Raw genomic sequence first — 19119 nt, 5'->3', positions numbered from 1 at the left:
GACGGGTGTAACGGGATCGGATGTGATGTAATATTAAAGCAGGGTGGACGTTCTAGGTTCTCGATTCATGAATTAAAATTCATCCCGACTACTTTGAGTCAACCCTCTAGCTTTGCTAATTTGCGCCATCCAGAGGTTCATGTGAACTGGTTCATGAAGTGGGTTGATTCAGTGCGCGGTTGGAGCAAAAACCAAGCAGGACTCACTCCCTTAACCTGCAATGATCCCCCTCTGATTCAGTGGGACAGGACAAGCGGCCCGATGTCGGCCGGTCCTGTTAAGTTCCACCCACATCTGTAGAAGACCTACTCAGTCATGAACATCAACAAGTCAAAGCACAGATCCAGGCTGAAGGACCAGTCAAAGCACAGATCCAGGCTGAAGGACCAACATGTGCCATTCTGAGTATTTCTACTGCAAAAATGCTACCAGACTTGAATAAGCTGACAACAAAGCGGGACGACAGCTCTGCTGTTCCCATTGATATTCAGCGTACAGTATATTGGTGATGAGTTTGGAATTCGTGAAATGGCAATAACTAAATGCACTGATAAGAAAAGGAATATGAAAATAAAAAGTAGTCATATAAGTGAATGTGTGTTTCAGCAAAATGCACTTGTATAGAACCTTGACCGAAGTTGCCGCGTTTCACAATGTTGAATGCCTCATGAAGTGGCATGAACATGTTTTCAGCCAGTAACTGCCAAAACATCCTCTGAATCAGAGGGCTTTTTACATAGCGGAGGGCAAAACCAGCTCACTTCGGTTTTCCATTCACTCGAAATATTTTGAAATTCATTTTTGTTCAAAATGCCAAATCATTGCACCTCAAATATAAAACTGACAAAAGGGTAAAGGATAAAATTAGTACTTTTTCTCTTGATTAGAATATACTACATGATGGTGAACAGAGGGTGGAGACACTCACTGTGCACATTGATCCACTGAGATGTGAAGCTCCGTGGACATGCGATGGCAGCAGGGCAGTAATCAGCCCCCTTTCCATCCATTTCAGCCCCAAAACCAACGCACTAGGCTCATTTTATAATCACATTCTGCTCACAAGAAAGTCAACAACAGCGAATGTTACCAAGACAGGCAGCCGCCGCCCACCAGGGGCACAGCTGAGATACAGAAGGAAAAGGATGGAAGCTAAGAGAGACTGCGCAGAGTTATTGCCAGGAAGCTCTCAGAGACCCCGGCAAAGGCCCGGATCAATCATGCATCTCCGAAAACAGTTATCCACGGTCCCGTCAGGCCAGAGGGACTCTGGGAATATGGAAAAAAAAAAAAAAGTTCGACCCGAAGTGCTTCGGAGCTCTGTCAGGCGGAGCGAGACACAACGCTCGCCGGGCGCAACTGGACAAGCTTAAACCGAAAATCAATGAACCTGAGTACTTGGGAAGACCAAACAGCATAAGGCCGGTAAACCTCCCATTTGGAGTCGAAGGCGATGGCCCCGTCCGATATCTACCATGGATGCCTCCCGCCTGGATCCGAGAGCTGACAAAGACAGCCCCCCGCCTGGAGACCCTAGCGGGATACAGCCCCGGAGCCGGAGCCTGAACCGGAGCCGGAGCCGGAGCCGACACGAAAACTTCAAGCCAAAACTTCATGGTCTGCCCCCGCTGTCCTCAAAGTGAAATGCGGGAAAATATACAAAACATCTAACAAATAAGCTCGAGAGTTTAAAAATAAAATAAAATAAATGTACTTCACCGCCACTGGCTTTGACCACCGGGACCAAGAGTACAAAGGCATTTTTTCGAGATGAAACGGAGGGAAAACGTCACAGAATGCACCGAGGCTGTCGTTTTTCTTTCTTTTTCTGTTCATCTCTTCCTCAGACAGGCTTCAGGGAACGTCTTACTTTGACACTATCTCATTTAGGGTTAACAAGTAATATGCATAAAAGAATAAATATGATAAATATATATTTTCATCCAGCATACAGCATTCATTTTTTAATTATTAAAACTGAATTGATCATTTTTAATTTGGCATCTTTGCAACACTAGCTTTTCTTCAGTTCACCCATCAAAAAAAAAACATATATCTACAGCATGAAACTCAAACAGCAGTCTAATTTACATGTTTTTTTTTTAACTGTTCACAAAACAAAGGGGACCAACCTCAAGCTAAACCACAACAGTTGAACGGCACTGTGAAACACGGAACGGATTACAGACAAATGCATATCGTGAAACACCAACATTACTCCCACAAGCCAGCGTTTCATCCTTATCTGTGAGCGGCAAAGAAACCAAAATGACCGGAGATCAGAGGATAAGGACGTTCTCCCTCACGCTGTCTTCCCCTCGGAGTTTCAGCCCTGCCCAGACCGGTCGAGTTCTGTTTTCCGCGGCCGAGACCTTCGCACTCCGTCCAACAATGAAGGCCAAGACTCCAAAATGCTGCTTGGAGGAGCGTCGCACACTGTAACTTTAAACTTCCTCTGAAGGAAAAGCACTCTGGCCCAACCAGTCCTGCTGTCGCGGTAGAACATATTTTTTGGTCCAATTTGGCTGTCCGCCAAAACTTCAAACACTGATCTTATCGCAGTCGACGCCAGCACCCTCCGGAATTCTGGAAACCTCAGGCCAATTTCACGTGGTAATAACCATGAATTTATGGGCCAGGGTGCGGTGGCCTCGGCCAACGTCAGAGGGCCGTCGCACGTCGGAAGAACCTTCTCTGTGTTCATACTGCGGGTCAGAACGGGCGGAGGACTCTCAACCCCGGACGAGGCTTAACTTTGGGTCTGTTTTGAAAGGAACAATATGAGTTCCGTACGCAAAGCTTGAGGTGAGGGTGCGTGTGTGTGAGGGAGACAACTCCTTATTTGTTTGGGTTGCGTAGCAGTAGCAGCACAGGACGCTGCTGCCCTCTTCACTCTCCCGAGTTCACCTTCAACGTCTCTCCCAAACCCCTGAGCCAAGTCGTCCCAAAAAAAAGCCCTTTTGGCCGACCCAACTGGGATTAACGGGGACCTCCCGAGTCCAAGCGAATGCTCCTCAGTGCAGGAAACGTGAAGAACCGCCCCAAGACGTGCAGAGCCCGGTAAGTCAGGCAGCGGGTCTGATCAGATTCAATCTCCGAGTCAGTGGTGAGAATCAATTATGAAGCAATATTAAAATAACGACGCCCCGACCAGACAGACGCAGACAGGGTCACAGATCACATCCAAACTGTGTCAGCTCCCAGCTCTGTTTAGTCTCCCGCCTGCAAATGACTGCTCCAAATTAAGTTTTGTACAAAGCAAATGTGATTTGAACACCCAATAGTGACAAAAGACAAAAAAAACATCTTATTACACTTCTTCAGACTCAGATCTGCCTTCAGGACCAACAGGACGTGCTGAACTCATTCTAATATAGAACTCTTTCTTTATAAATGCCTATACAGGAATGTTTATCTATCTTTATTATTGACTTCATCCATCACACGTCTCACGTGATGAGGTGGGGGGCGAACGGCCACGAGGGCTGCCAACGTCAACCAGCCGCCAACGTCAACCCTTCCTGAGTCTGTAAACCACAATAAAGTGCCGGATTGAATAAAAACGTACGTATGAAGAGAAGAAAAATAAACCTGCGGGAGCTTGACCGCAGGGCATTCCAAGTCATTACGGCGTGCTCGGAAGAGTGTGTTTGTGCCTCCCAGGCCGCACAGAGGGAAAGGTTGCTGCTTCGGGGATCCTACGGCTCGGCCCGGTACGGTGGCACGGCCAAGAAATCCAAAATAACCGTCGCTGAATCACAGTCGTCATCCCAGAATAAACACAACCGCGTGTCATTGCGTCTACCCTGGGACCTCTGGCGGTTACCAGCGACAGTATGAACAGTACATACTGTGAATGTATAGGAATGACCTTTTGTTAAAAGCCAGTTTACTCTTGGACAGAAGAGATGAGAGAGGTGTGACAACGTGAACCTCATAAAAACGAAAGATGAAATCGGGGACAAAAAAGGTCACTAAGCCCTTAATACTTTGGCCTAGAGCGGGGAGCGCCAATATTTGCTTCATGGGGGCCGCGAATAGACATTGGCCCCCTGAGGACCTGGAGCCAGATAACACCGTATATGTGGAATTTCTCTGCACGTTATGACCTGGTGTTAAACCGCGCGGCACTGTGTTTAATCTGCGTGAACGACGACCTCTGATATTATGTTATGAGTTATTTGAAACAGAAATTTCAGCATATGACCGTGATATTAAATTAAATTGTCATTCATTTTGCCGGAGGCGCACGGGGACGCCCCGGTGGACCCCGGAGTGCCAGGGGCCCCCTCTGTTAGAGCAACTGCTTCCAATTCTGCCATTATGAAAGTGCAGCTTAGTGGAGTCATTTTTTGAGATTAACGGCACGCCGAGTGAGGCCGCTGGAATGGAATGGGTCATGTAATAATGTAATAATGTAATAATGTAGAAGGTAACCATCATCGAGGTACATTGTCTTTCAGTGGCAGCACAGAATCATTGATCATCTTAATTACGATCACGTTAGGTTATAGCAAAGTGCACGCGGTCATAGTCTGATTACAATGTGCTACGACCCACAATGTATCACGAGGTGAGGTCTTAAGTATTTGCAGGACTTTTATTTGGTATTCCTGCTCTTGAAATGACCACACAAGCTCCATGTCACAAATATCCGTCGGACCTCATTCCTTAATTTTTATGACACGAAAGAGACAAAAAAATAAAATAAAAACAGTGTTTTTATTTTAGATCATAATTATTTTCCTCCGTTTCCTAATTGAATCAAACAAGAAAAGACCCGTGTCAGGTTCCGCAGAGCCATTGATACCATTAGATGGTAATCTGCATGAGAAATAAAGAAAAATGAAAAACATTTGGTTAGCATAATCATCCACTTGTAGTGATTCATTTGACCCGGACAAACGTGATCGCTACAAGAGGTTTTCAACTCTACTTACATTTCCATCGTCTGCAGTTTCTTTACGCACAGTTGCAATTCATTCCTCTTCCTTCTAAAAGATTTGTGCTGGTCTTCCCAGCGGCGCTACCTATTCTCTGTGTTATTTTCCCAGCCCTGGGTGGAGTTACTCTCAGATGGAGGGCGGTTCTAATGCTACCGAAGGCGTAAATGATGTAGACCAGGGCGGCAAATCTGGACGGCGTGTTTCACCACATGTTTTCTGAAACAGACAGCTCACAAGAAACTGACTGAGTTGTCTTATTTCACAGTTTGTGTGTTAGTAGGCCCAACAAAGACCCAAATGTACAGCAATCAGCGACAACATTCAACCACCACTAATAACCACTAATATCGTGTCGCTCCCCCTCGTGCCGCCAAAACAGCTCTGACCAGTGGAGGCATGGACTCCACCAGACCTCTGGAGGTGGCACCAAGTCGTTAGCAGCAGATCCTTTAAGTCCTGGAAGTTGGAGCTGGGGCCCTCATGGATCACGCCTGTTGTTCCAGCACATCCCACAGACGCTCCATCGGATCGGACCCTAACCCCGCCCATCCACATGACGTAGAAGAAAAGGTGATTCATCAGACCAGGCCACCTTCTTCCATTGCTTCATGGTCCAGTTCTGATGCTCACGTGTCCATTGTAGGAGCTTTCAGGGGTGGGCAGGGGTCAGCATGGACACACAGGGCGCTCCCATACGCAGCAAGCTACGATGCACAGTGTGTTCTACACCTTTCTATCATAGCAACATTCACTTTTTCACCAATTTGTGCTGCAGTAGCTCTTCTGTGGGATCGAACCAGAGGGCCTAGACTTGTCAAAGTGGCTCAGATCTTACCCTTGCCCATTTTTCCTGCTTCCAACACATCAACTTTAAGAACTGTTCAACTGTTCACTTTATTTCATAAGTTATTGTATGGGACTGCATATTTCATTTGAAAACATGACCTTTTATTTTTCAGGTCTTTCTCGTCTTTTGGGTTTTTTTCGTTGTTAGAGGTTATATCTGTTGTTTATCATTAGGTTTTGTGTATGTCGTCAGATTTTTTTATAAGGTAGGGTGATTTAGAGTGTGTTGTATATTTTCCAAATGTTCAATATATTGCCATTTTCTATTTTTTTAATTTTCTTTTTATTGCGCTGCTTTGTAGTTATTTTGATGTGCGCTGCTGGGACACGGCAATTTCCCTTTGGGGATAAATAAAGTACTTATCCATCCATCTTTGTATCGATAGTGTATTTACTGAATCTCAGCAATATTCAGTTTAACGTACAGCAGAACTTTGCATTTAACAGTTTGTGAGGAAATGGGGGGCAAAGAGGCACGACCGTATTCTCATGGTTGTGTTTAAAAATCTGGGAATTTAGGGAATTTCTAATATTGAATTTTATTGGCCATAAAATCCCAATACAGAAATGGGACAGAATGGAAGCTGGGTTGTTGTTGTTGTTGTTGTTGTTGATTGATGTTCTGACTATGACTTGAATAAGAGTAAGATGGCACAGAGTATATACACATGTTATTCTGTTAGGGGTGCTGCTGTCCCCATGTGTGTCACTGGTTATTGACTTAAACTCTAAATGTCACAAAACAACACCAAATTATTTCCTCCAGAACTTGAGTGGAATGCAATACCACACACACACAGTTAATTACATGAATGTTACAACCCAGGCCACAATCTGACACGTCTGCAGGTGAAACTGTGGACACACACACACACACACACACACACACACACACACACACACACACACACACACACACACACACACACACACACACACACACACACACACACACACACACACACACACACACACACACCCACCCTGTTTGTGGTTGTATTGATTAAGACTGCAGTGCGACACCTTGTGCAATCTAATTCTGAGATGAAAATCAGAGAGAGGGCGTTGCAGCGAAAGATCAATCTGCTGAATAACGCACGAGCATCTGAGCCTCGGATATCACTGCACAAGAGCACGCACACACACACACACACACACACACACACACACACACACACACACACACACACACACACACACACACACACACACACACACACACACACACACACACACACACACACACACACACGCACGCACGCACACGCAATTGAAAGCCCCATGTATGGGTACAGGGCACTCTTTAGTGGTATGATATTACATGAGACTGAGAGACCCTTTGGTTTTTGCTGATTTGAATTGTCTGTGTAATGGGCAGTACACGAGCAGAAAGTAATGCCGTGGCACAGGAAGTGAGACTACGGCGCCAAGGGAGAAACTGTTTCCTAGAATTACTAATCGGCTCCCTCAAATCACTCATTTGTGGGGCGTCCTGGTGGCTCAACCGGAGAAGCGGGGGCACCCTACTGTCGAAGCGAAAAGCCCGCGGCGACCCGGTTTCGAGTCCGGCCTGCAGTCATGTGCTGCGTGTCTCTCCCTTTCCCCACCCCCTACTTCCTGTCTCTCTGGAAGAAAAGAAACGGCCCGAAAAAAAAAAATCACAAGTTCTGCCCTCAAATGAATAACTTGTACCCTTAATGTTTTTATTTGTACTCACATTACTTATAAAATTTCCCCATTGACTTCTATTGAATGCGCTGTCCAAATAGCGCTGGTGTGGCTTTGTGCGGTGTTATTGGAAACTAGAACCTCCTGCGGAAACTTGGAATTCCAGTCCATTACACGATCAATTTGTGGGCAGAAATTATCATTTTGAGGGAACAAATCAGAACAGATTATTTAGTTGGAGGGAATGACTCAACTTTTTAGTTTTCCGTCCTGTGACACACTAGTTATCACAGTAGCAAAAACTGTGAATCCCGCTGCTGTGGCTACTACGAAAAAACACTTTTCGGAAAGTGTGAAAACCAAAAGAGAATAAAAGAAGAAGATTTCAAAGCCGAAAATTGTAATCAGCGCCTCATTAGACTGATGAAAGACCCCGCACGCAACATCACATGCCTGAGGTCGTTCAGAAGTTTTGTATTCAATTTGTGGAAATGCACCTAAACAAACACAAACACAACACAATAAGAGAGCACCAATACGCCATTGCCAGGGCAACCACCCCATCACCACAGCAACAACGCCTTCATCAGAGCCCAAACACGGGCATTAGAAGCAGGGTACGAGTACATTTAGAAAAATTTAAAAATTCATAAAAAATTATGAATGTACACATTACTTCTTTCAAATTAAAGATAGTTGTATCTATGTCAAGATGTACTGTCCTGTTGACCCTGCACCGGGCGCGTCATTATGGGCTGCGGCACTATATAATGTATTAGTGCAAGACAGTGAGGTGACGAATGCCCTGAAACGAGGCGACCACAGGTGCAAAGGCTGCAACACACAATCTGTGTGCACAGCTTATGCACCAACTGGCTCACACATGGCGAGGAGAAGACTAAACTAACTAACTAGATAAATGTAATGTATTGTCTCTGTGCCTCCAGTGACAACCAGACAGATTGCCGTGCATTTGGCAGCTGTACTGCCGGGATATTCACCTGTAAACAACAAACCAGTTGTCCACGGGACAAATCGTACGTGGGATAAGCGATGGCCAGCATTAGCAAGGCGGGATTTCATTAACATTTTATGAGTGAGGAGGAGCCATTAATAGGATAAAGGTCAGCCCTGCGGAGCCATACTGCTGCTGTCCCAGGAGGAATTATCCAGACAGCCTCTGAAACCCAACCTCCTCACCTTCCCCACCACGTATTTATTACATTTCCAATACAGCTCCAAATCACACACAGACAACAGACAAACTCCAAAAAGATGCACCGATGACGAAGACCCCACATGACACCACACATGATACCAAGGACAAGAAACAAAAAACAAAAATAATCCATCAAGAGCCTCTCAACATGGCCTTTACCTTTACCTACCTGGTGGCAGCTGTCAAAACAATGCCCGTTCGCCTCTTTACGTGTTTTCACATACGTTCACATTTTTGGTTATTTTCATGCTTCTACATTTCCCCCAAAATGATGCGGCGTCCATTCTCTGGCCCGCAGAATGTCAAACTGCAGGTAAACACGCAGCTGGGCAGAGCGAGGGGAGGACAAGAGATATATCCACAGCTGAACTCTGTGACAGCGTCAGTCTCACTGAAAAACCGCTGATGGTGAAATCTGCAGGAAGGATGAAGGGAAAGCCGGTTCCCTGTGGCTGATAACAAACATTCCATTTAAATAAGCATGACCTGCGAGGTGGAACTATTTGCCTATGGCCTTGTCCACACGTACACACGTTGTTTCCCCCTCCGTTAACAATTAAACAACTTAAAACACTCGCATAAGCTTTCCAGGTCAGAGGGGGACGACGATGTCTCATAAAAGTTGATGTCAAACACCACAGAAGAACATGCGGGAACACTGGGGCGTGTGTATTGAGCTCCTTCTCGAGCGCCGCCATCATAATGTTCAGACACAACACCGCACGGGCGCGGACTCTTCAACTTCCGATGGAGGCACAGCCAACAAATGACAAAGTTGAGGTCCTGACATCAGCGTTTTCAAGAACCTCAGTTGTGCTTCCTCCGCTGGAACACACGGAACGCAGGAGTTTTGAAAAATCTCCGCCCAGGAAGGCGTGAATAGAGGTCGGACCAAATGAAAAATCAAAAATACACATTCAATAACTTTGAGTGTGTTTCATGTCATTTCACCACATTCCCCTCAATTTGAATATCCATCCCAAGATTCGTTTTTTTTTTTTAATTCAATTTTGAGTTACTTGATCATATTCAATGGTGGAGGCAGATGATCCGCTGTGGCGACCCCTAACGGGAGACGGCCAAAGAGGAGGAGGAAGATCATATTCAATGGTAAAACCTTCCAGACGCAAAAGTGAACTTCAACCTGTGCCGTGATACACGTTCATGCATGAGATGGGAACAGGTAGAACTGCAGGCGTGGTGGTTTGCAGCGTGCGTACTGGCATGTGGCTCCGAGCACTGACGTGATGTTACATCATAAGGATGGTTCTCCGTGCAACATCAATCCCAACTCGCTGCTTCAACTCGAAATAGATCTGGGGTGTTGGACTTTCAAGTGCACGACTGGGTTCCTGCTTTTGTTTGAAAGGTTCTATCGCAGTGATTGGAGACTGGCTTTTAAGCATCCATAATCATCCCTTGATCATCTGCCTCCGAGGCAGCTAAGTCTTCCAGCTTTTCTTTTGAATGGCCGTTGTATATTTGGAAGTCACTGCAGCAGCACCAGCTGCACTACGGTTCCACATTTGAAGTAAAGGAAAGTGCAGTTATTCTCTCATGTGGGTCGGCCAATCTTTGACTTTCTAAACTTGTGCATATTTTCTGGACATTGCTGCACGTGGTCGGCCAGAAAGCTGGAGACACTGTAGAAAAACGAGCACCATTACTATCTCTGATTTTTACTTTGGCATTAACTTGATACAAAGGGATCGGTTCTTGTGAGATGCCTTTTGCACACAAAGATTTCCGCTCACCCGAATGTGTCATCTGTTGTTTGACTGAATTCCTTCGTTTATCGGAGCGGTCCTTCCTTTTTGTCAGCATTCTTGCAAGTATTGTTCAGTGAGCTTGGGCTCCAAGGTAAGAAATGCTGTGAATTGATTTAAATATATACTCCAATCCTCACACACGCTCGTCTTCATTACAATGTGTGTTCACAGCCGAAGCAGCACTTCAGTTAGTCCACTTTTATAAGCTCCAAGTGACATCGCTGAAAATTATTTGGGTCTGATGGCAACTTGGCACTTATGCAAGAAAAGCCATCCTGCGTCGCTCCACCTGCTGCCGTGGCTTGGACAGCGGCCTGCGGAGACTGTGTCACTGAGACACCTGTAACTCAGAGCTGTGCTCTTGGCCAAACTGTGTGTGCTTACTATATGGAACAAGTCCTGGCTTTTGAGTTTCACTGTCAATAGATGAACATAAAGAGCTGTGTTAACAACCCGCTCTCACGCTTTTTCATGCTCACAGTCAAGGAAAATGAATCTATTCAATCATGTCCCAGAGCACGATTGTCCAACTTTTTTGTTGTTACACAGAACAAAATTGAAAGCAATGCATTTCAATTGGGAGCATGGAGGACCATGGATGTTTTAAAATTTAAAATGCAAAGGTTTAAATTTTGTTCTGTCTAGCACAAAAAAAAAGCAGGATACCGCTTTCGCTTTTCGTGCTTATAGTCACAAAAATGGATCTATTGAACGTTCTATTAAATTCAAGGTTGGGCAAGAATAATCATATAGGGTCACGCCCTTAGTATGAATTTCATACGTCAGCAATTGTGCGTCTGGCTGAAAATTTTAATGTACCCATCAGCCAGTGCGGTAAACATGTGCATGGTAACAGCGAGCTCCATGAATCAGCGACATTGATGTTAGACTTTAAGATTATATATATAAACGTTTCAAACCCTAACCCTAACCTCTAACCAACTACAAAAACTACAATTCTGTCCGATTTTGTCATCCATTTGATGCAATGGCCTCATGGGTATGGTAGTTATATTGTTATTAACCTAAAAAGGGGGATGGTAGCTCAGGCGGTAGAGCTGGTGGTCTAGTGATCTAAAGGTTGCTGGTTCGATCCCAGGCTCCTCCTGCTAGCATGCTGTAGTGTCCTTGAGCAAGACACTTAACCCCTAATTGCTCCTGATGGCTGTGTCCGTCGGTGTTTGAACAATTGTAAGTCGCTTTGGATAAAAGCGTCTGCTAAATGACTAAATGTAAAAAGGAAAAGAAGGTTAACGTGAAAAATGACATGCATGTGTTATTACGGGTTCATTTGGTCGGGGAATACACCTGTGTTGTCAGAGTTTAAATATCTTATTTGCAAAGCCCTAAATTATGTAAGGCTGTTTTAAGTGGCGCCCCCTATTGACACTTTGCGCCAGTCTAAAAGTACACGTCCCAAGCTGTCCAAAACAGTTGACCTTATTAATTCAAAGGTGACCTCTTTTCAGGGTTCAAAGGTCAATAGGTCAATTTAGGGTCCACTGAAATCTCTAAAACTTACATGTGTTAAACAACAAGCCGAGACCTTTCCAAAAATGTGTTGGTTTTGTTAAACTACAAAGTAAAACCGAAAATCCAACCCTGCCTTGGCAGTGGACGGCCAAGTGGGGAATTCAAGAGCACTCTAAATCTAAATTGAATAAAATCAGATCGGATTTTTTTTTTTTTTACTTTGTCGTAAAACAAAACCAAAACGATTTTTGGAAATACCTCCTTACCACCCACCCTGAGTCCAGCACGAAAAAAGGCTGAGAAATGCTCCCAATTAAAATGCATGGGTTTAAATGTTGTTCTGTGTAGCACTAAAAAGTCGGACAATCGTGCTCCGAGACACGATGCAATACATTCATTTTTGTTACTATGAGCACGAAAAAGCATGAGACCGGGTTGGTGTTAAGCAAAAAAGCAAGCATCTTAGCCATGCCATGAACACAATTTCTTGTATTCGTTGACTGTTCTATTCAAATAATCGATCTAAATTTAATTCAAAAGCAGAAATGAATGAATGAAAACGAGGGTCTGTTACATGCATGATCAAAGCTCCCTGATGCTTGTTATACACTGAGGTTTCTATGGCCTTGACGCTAACGTGACACAACTTGTGATTGGCAAGTCTGTTTACATGCGTGTATTATGTGCGTACAGAGAGCGCCGCAACAAGCTACGCTAGAATGAACAAAATTAGCCGGAGGCAGCAATTCAGCATCAAAAACAAGAGGCTGCACCTCGTTCTCCAGCCGACTGTCGGGCTAATTTCAAGCATGACATACTGGCTTTCAAACCCCTGATGACTGTTGAATTCCGTGATGATTTTGGTGGGCACAATGAGGAAACCTCCATCTCAGCACAAACTCACTCCTTCCCTGGGGTCATTCAACGCTAATTTTAGATAACTAACGTTGTTGGCCTTTTTCTCCTCATTAAGCATGCCTGATTTTAACAAACATGGGTCCTCCTCTGTTAAAGATGAATCAGGCAGCTCATTACAAATTTAGCGCGGTATATTCTTTGTAGCGCAGTACACAGCCTTCAGCTGGAGTTTGTCTGATTGCATCCACACGCCGCAGAAGGCATAATCGAAATGACCACAATTGCACTTGTTATTATTCATTGTAGAGAAAGGCAGAGAAAGATTTGTTCATACTTGACCAGGAACTTCAAGCTGAAGGCTCTGGGCTATTTTGTCCCTAATGAGCTCCTGTCAGTGTCGTCGGTGCAGGGCTTCGCGGGACCCCCGCGGGCTGCCACCGCGGCTTTGAGCCGGCTAATAAAATAAAGGACGCCTTTATGGAGCGGGCCTCTGATGGCCACTGCACCTCCCTGACTCACCGCCCCGCGCATCGAGCGCACGCTCAGCACACCAAACACGCCCCGGACCCTCTAATTCAAACCTTATCCAGGTCAGGGAGCACAGCAGTGGGCCCCATGCGGAGCCCACCTCAGGCGTCTGAAGGGCCATCCAACCGTGCGGCGTGCTCCCCGGGAGGGGGGGGATTTCTGGCTGCCTGGACACATATGTTGAGCGCGTCACCTGGACCGCAGCGGCTGAATGCAGAGCTGTTTCTAAACTGGTTTACAGGCATCTTGTCCAGCCCACGGACGAGCGCAGAAAACATCTGTTTCTGTCTTGTCGGAGGCGATAGATCACACAGCATTTTGTCACAGGCCTACTCCAACACGGGGATTTAAAATATGCATCGGATGTAATGACGTGTAGCGAATGCAAAGCTGGTGCAAGATATGGCTAAAATGTCAAAGTGGGATTATTTTGGTAGCAATTGTGATACAACAATAGATTTAATTGGGTTAGGGGTAGATTTAGGAGATGTTTGAGGGATTTATCAGAAGACCTTGTATGTATGAGATGCTGATTAATCGTGCAGCCCAAAAAAGGTAAGGCTACGTTTCATTAGGGCTGCTTGAGATGAATATTTGTAGAGAAATATACTATTTCCACGCACGGAATGAGAGCCATATCCTATGGCTGGCTCTCTGTTAGGTCTCCATTGGAGGTTAAAGGTCAGCCACGGGACAACGAAGCTGCTTGTGGTACAATAAAGTCTCAGAAGCTCCGTCATTCTCTCTCTCTCTCTCTCTCTAAGGAGGTAAACTGTACAAAGGAGGCAGTCTGGGCTACAAAGGGAGCTGTCCTTATAGTGAACAGCTGCCTCAAACCTGGCGAAGAAATCAACAGATCCCTGCGTGCCTGGTTGTCTCTGACGAGGGATGTCTGTCCTCTTACTGACCTGTGATTTGTCTCTGTTTTTGGTTCCTTCGTAATCAAGTTTCTGCTGCTGACATGACCTACTGAAAATAAAGGTACCTTAAAAGTCAGTCTCTCTCTCTCTCTCTCTCTCTCTCCCTCATCTCTCTCTCTCCCTCTCTCCCTCCCTCTCGTGGTTTCAGTTGTGCATATCCATTCCATTACCAGGGTTGTAATTGTGTCTTGTCGTAGGGATCGATAATGAGGAAGGCAAGGTTAGTGTGTGGATGTAAGTCAATGGAGTGTGAATCGCGAGCCTCCATGTCAGGATGTAACCTACACCTTGGCCAGACGATGATATGAAGTAGACGGAGAGATTTATGGGGGAGGAGGCGGTGTGGGGTGGGGTGGGCTGGGGTGGGGGTGCAGGCTGATAGTGGCAGAGCAGTATGAGGCAGATTATTTGAATAGTTTAAAAGATAAGCCGTCGCGGTTCACTTGCCTGTCTTGTACCTGACAGATGGTTTTACAAACACACTTTGTCAGGGCAACACCTTAACAGGCAGCCACTCTTCCTCTCCTTCCACCTGCTCAGCTTCCCTGTTATGCAGCTTTTTCACAAGACTCTTTGTTCACTATCAAACCAGGGCTTTCAAGTCTTTTAAAAGGATTTGTGCTCCGTTAATGAGCCTCAATATACTATAATATACATAATTTATACAATGCAGAAAAACTGTGTATCCTACAGTTGACAAAGAAATGGAGAACTACAGTACAGTGTATGTGACCTTTTCATTGTGAAGCATTGAAATATCTTTCTTTTTTTTTATGATGACAACATTCAATTGCAATATATTGCAAAATTGTAAGCCGAGGTCCTTGACAATTCCCCTCCTTTCAAAATAGATTGAAGCTATAACATGGCTGATGGAACGCCACTTAGTAAAGGCAGACCTCCACTGTATATCGATTGTCTTTGAAGCCTATTATTATTAGGTGTGAAGCGGCTGATTTTTTCCATCCTGCTGCCAGCTGGAAGCTACTGCCTAAGACGGGCACATGGGAGGTGATAAAGAGGGATAAGTACGTTCCTCCCCTGTGGAAAGTTAATAACAATACATAACTATTGGTCGTTAATTCCGCTGAGTCTAATAGATCACAAAGAGCTGGGATGGAACCTAGTCCAAAAATCAGTCATGCGTCACCAATTGAGAGTGTGGAAATGTATGAGAGTGTATAAAATATAAAGAAAAGCAATGTGACGGACACATTTCAAGGTTAAACCTATTCCACCTATGGATGTCTTTTCTACAAATTGTATGTTTTTTTATATATATAAGTATTACTTAATTACTTAGAGTGTAGCTTTGTCGATTTTTTGAATAAATGTATATCGTCGCGCCTTTCTGGAATTGTTCACCCACGACAAATCAAGTATACCATGGATGCACTTGGACAACGTGTACATAATATATGTAAATATTTAGACTGCATTTTTGCTATTAAATATAACACTCAATATATTCTCAAGGATGAAACCTTCTCCACCTAACCTTTTCTATTTTTGGGAGTTTTCCTTCGGCCATCCGTGGAATTAAGTTTGGGAAGGGACATCAAGCTGTCATTTCAATGTAGAAAACTGTCTGAAAAATGTCAATGTTTGAAAAACCCTTTGGGACTGGAGACGGTTATCCAGTGTAGCTGTAGAAATTAATTTTATTTGACTTGACTATTCACAGTGATCTAGTATTAGTAAAACCGAAGGGTGGATGGTTGTGTAACACTGGATGCAGACTCTGTCTCTGCTTTGTCCCTCAGTTTATTCTGGCTCTGCCTTTAATCCTGCAGGCGGCCCGGATTCTCTCACATTCCCTGCCAGTTCACTGAAACATTTTCCCTCAGTCATTTGATCTAGTACGGAGTCATTAAGGCATAGTTCTCTAGAAACATCCAACCACCGCTTCAATGCACTCCAACTTGTTTGAGGAAGCAATTTAAGCTTGGCACACGTGAAGTCATTTGCGGTATTTCAAAATGACACTGCTTGAACTGTACCGGGATGACCTCAACCTATCAATGCATACTTTCACTATTTTTAAGGGTCTGACTGTAATGAGATGTCTTGGCCTGAGGTTAGAGACTACAGTATTGATAATTCATCAATTATTTGATCCGTCACGGATCTATCACTTACCTATTAACATCAGCACAACGAATGTGAGAATCGAAATGAGGGCTTTGTTGAACGAGCGTTGTTCCTGAGTATGTTGCAAAATAACAGGGCACGGAAACTGTTTGGGGTGAGCAGACGGACTAATCAGCCATTGTCACGGCGGAGGGTCACCATCAGGTTCGCCACCTCTCCTGGGCACAGCAGAAACCTTGAAAACACACACTCTAATGGGCTGTCATAATTAAACTTCATCAGCTGCGATGACGAGCCAGTCGAGCGCGTGGCCTCTCTGCCTCCACTCAACACAGTGGACGTCAGCGCCGCGGTGCCGGCACTCACTCTAACATCCATCGACAGGGTGTGACAGGATCAAGACGCTCGTGTCAAGAAAATCTTTGACTTCTGCACAAAAGGCTGAGTCAGATGCCATGAAGAAAGAAGATGTATCAGCAACACAAAAGAGAGCTTGGCAGAATGTCCCGAACCTCAATTCCCGCCGCTCTCCCCGGGGAAAGCCCCTCGCAGCGCTCTGATGACAACCAGGCCTGCATGTTCCCAGAGGCCATCAGCACAAATTCCAATGTCAAAAAAACCCTTTGGTCGCACTTACTATGAAGACAAATCTCTATTTCGCCAATGTGCCACGTTTGTGTCTCAAAACCGTGGCAACGTTCCGGCCCAGTGACCTTCATCATGGCATGAAGGTCACAGTAGGAAATGACGAGATACTGCACGGGGTCGTATTTCCAACAATAGACCAATTAATGAGAAGCGACAACATATGTTGAAACGAGCGTCTTTCATGAAGAAGGAGTTGTTACCTCAATGTCCACACACCTCCAGCGTTTTTGTTATCCCATTAAATATATTTTGTTTGGCAACTGAGTCAACGCGAACTGTCTCCTCAGAGTAAACTAGCCTCCCTGCTTGTCGTATGTGTTTGGACTAATTGAGCAGTTTGGCTGCGTTTTTAAAAACACCTGATGCACCGTGAATGCGAAACAGCAGGTCAGAAGCATCAGCCAGGTGCACTGGTAGCCCACTGCTTTTGATACCGTGGCGGAAGAATTCATTAGCATCATATGTGCTGTACGGGCGGTCACTCTGCTCCAAATGTCATCCAGATCCATCCCAAAATACAGGGACTCATCACGAGTCCATGATAAACAGGAAATATGTAAAACGCTTTCTTGACTCCTTACCGCCTTACAATAAGCAGCGTGTATGTATTTGCTTTGATTTGAAAACTTTTCTTACCTTGAACAGCCGGAGGATGTTGGCCACCATTATGGAAACAGAGCTGGCTGCAGCCCCAATGACCCCGACCACCTTATCTGGCTTGGCAAAGATAGGCAGGTCTCCGTTAGCGCAGCGAACGTCCGACCCGTCCCTCTCGATGAGAGCCTGGACGAAGGTTAGCGACTGTTCCAGGGCGTAGGTGTCTCGCGAGCACGTGTCGAGGATGCGAGCGCCGAGCGTCACGTTGGGCAGCAGCTCTGGGTCTTTGTTGATCAGATCGATGGCAAAAAGCATGGCCTCCAGACGGTGGATCCCTTTCTCTTTCTTCAGCTCCCCGCAGGGCACGCCGCGCTCACCGCGGGCGTGCACCGGGAACAGGCCGCCCAGGATGATGTCCCCGTCCAGGCGGATGGAGTGGGCGTACTCCTGAGGGGGCAGCTGGAGGTCGCTGACCACAGGCTTCTGGGAGGCTGAAGCCAGCAGCCAGCAGCAGCCCAGAGTCAGCAGGGAGAGAAGGCGGCCGGAATCCCTGGACATGTTTTGGGGAGCAGGGCAGAGGGGCAGAGTAAAATGTCTGGATCGCAGGAGGAGATGGGAGGCGGAAGTAGGCGTGATCCCGGTGGTGTCACCTACACCTGGTGTGCCACACCATGGGTTCCCCCGCTCAGGGCAGCCGGGCTCGGGGCAGCGCAGCGGCGGCTCGGTCACGACACTATGCGGGTTTCAACGGCACGGTCAGATCCCGTTCCCCGGCATTCCTGCGAGGTGGGTGCCGTGGAGCCGAGCGGGGAGCTCCGGCACGGGAGGGTTCTCTGCTCTCCCCCTATCTATCTATCTATCGCTCTCTCCCTTTCCGGAGCCCCGGGGCGTCATGTGACGAAAAGAGCCTGTGTGGGATTTAGACAGAGGAAAAAATAAGAGAGTCCATTATTATTTTCAAAACGGAACAATTCCAGCAACTGGGTCACTCTCTCTTACAACAACCTCCCCGTATCTCTTGGTCAAACCCATTTGTATTATTGAGCAGTTTCTTGACAGAACTGTAAAGGAATGTAATCATCTGTCGCTCTCTCATACAGATGTCTCACACAGATGTGCTGATACATACATGTCCACACAGAATTGACTGCAAAGACAAAACATAAAAGCTAAAATAGACCTGCTCCATTGTGAAGTTCACTCTGGATGAATGTTACCTGCATCAGTACTCTCATCTTTTGATGGAGAACAGGTTTGAGGACAACCGCGAGGAGCAGCTTGCCAAAACGATGCGTCAGCTATGCATCGTCCTTTCTGACAGACAGACATGCACGTAACATCCCAAATCGATATCCAGAGCTGCTTTCCACCAGAGAACCCAAAGAACTGACACCAGGAAAAAACAGATGGGATGGAATAACTTAATAACTTACAATAAATTACGAGTGGTGAACATTGTTTGGCAATCGTCTTGTATTTTGGGTTAAGAAACGATATATTTCATTGGACAAATGCCAGTAATACCCTGAAACCTGCCTTGGGGTGAAGGGCAACAA

The 19119-nt window shown here is 45.6% G+C and overlaps 1 protein-coding gene across 1 annotated transcript in view; it reads right to left on the bottom strand.

The window, feature by feature from the left end:
• LOC307231531 (metabotropic glutamate receptor 8-like) overlaps positions 1-18007 on the bottom strand; it is a gene marked incomplete at its 3' end in the record, with an annotated part of 159710 nt that extends 141703 nt beyond the window's left edge. The window contains 1 exon segment of the mRNA XM_080002286.1: positions 17603-18007. Within this exon segment, the coding sequence (XP_079858412.1) occupies positions 17603-17878 (276 nt within the window). The 5' untranslated portion in view covers positions 17879-18007.
• Positions 18008-19119: the final 1112 nt, after the last annotated feature.

This window comes from Zeus faber (assembly GCF_960531495.2).
Source record: "Zeus faber genome assembly, chromosome: 6".
NCBI lineage: Eukaryota > Metazoa > Chordata > Actinopteri > Zeiformes > Zeidae > Zeus > Zeus faber.
Note: the sequence above shows the minus strand (reverse complement) of the source record. Positions and strands in the feature narration are given on the sequence as shown.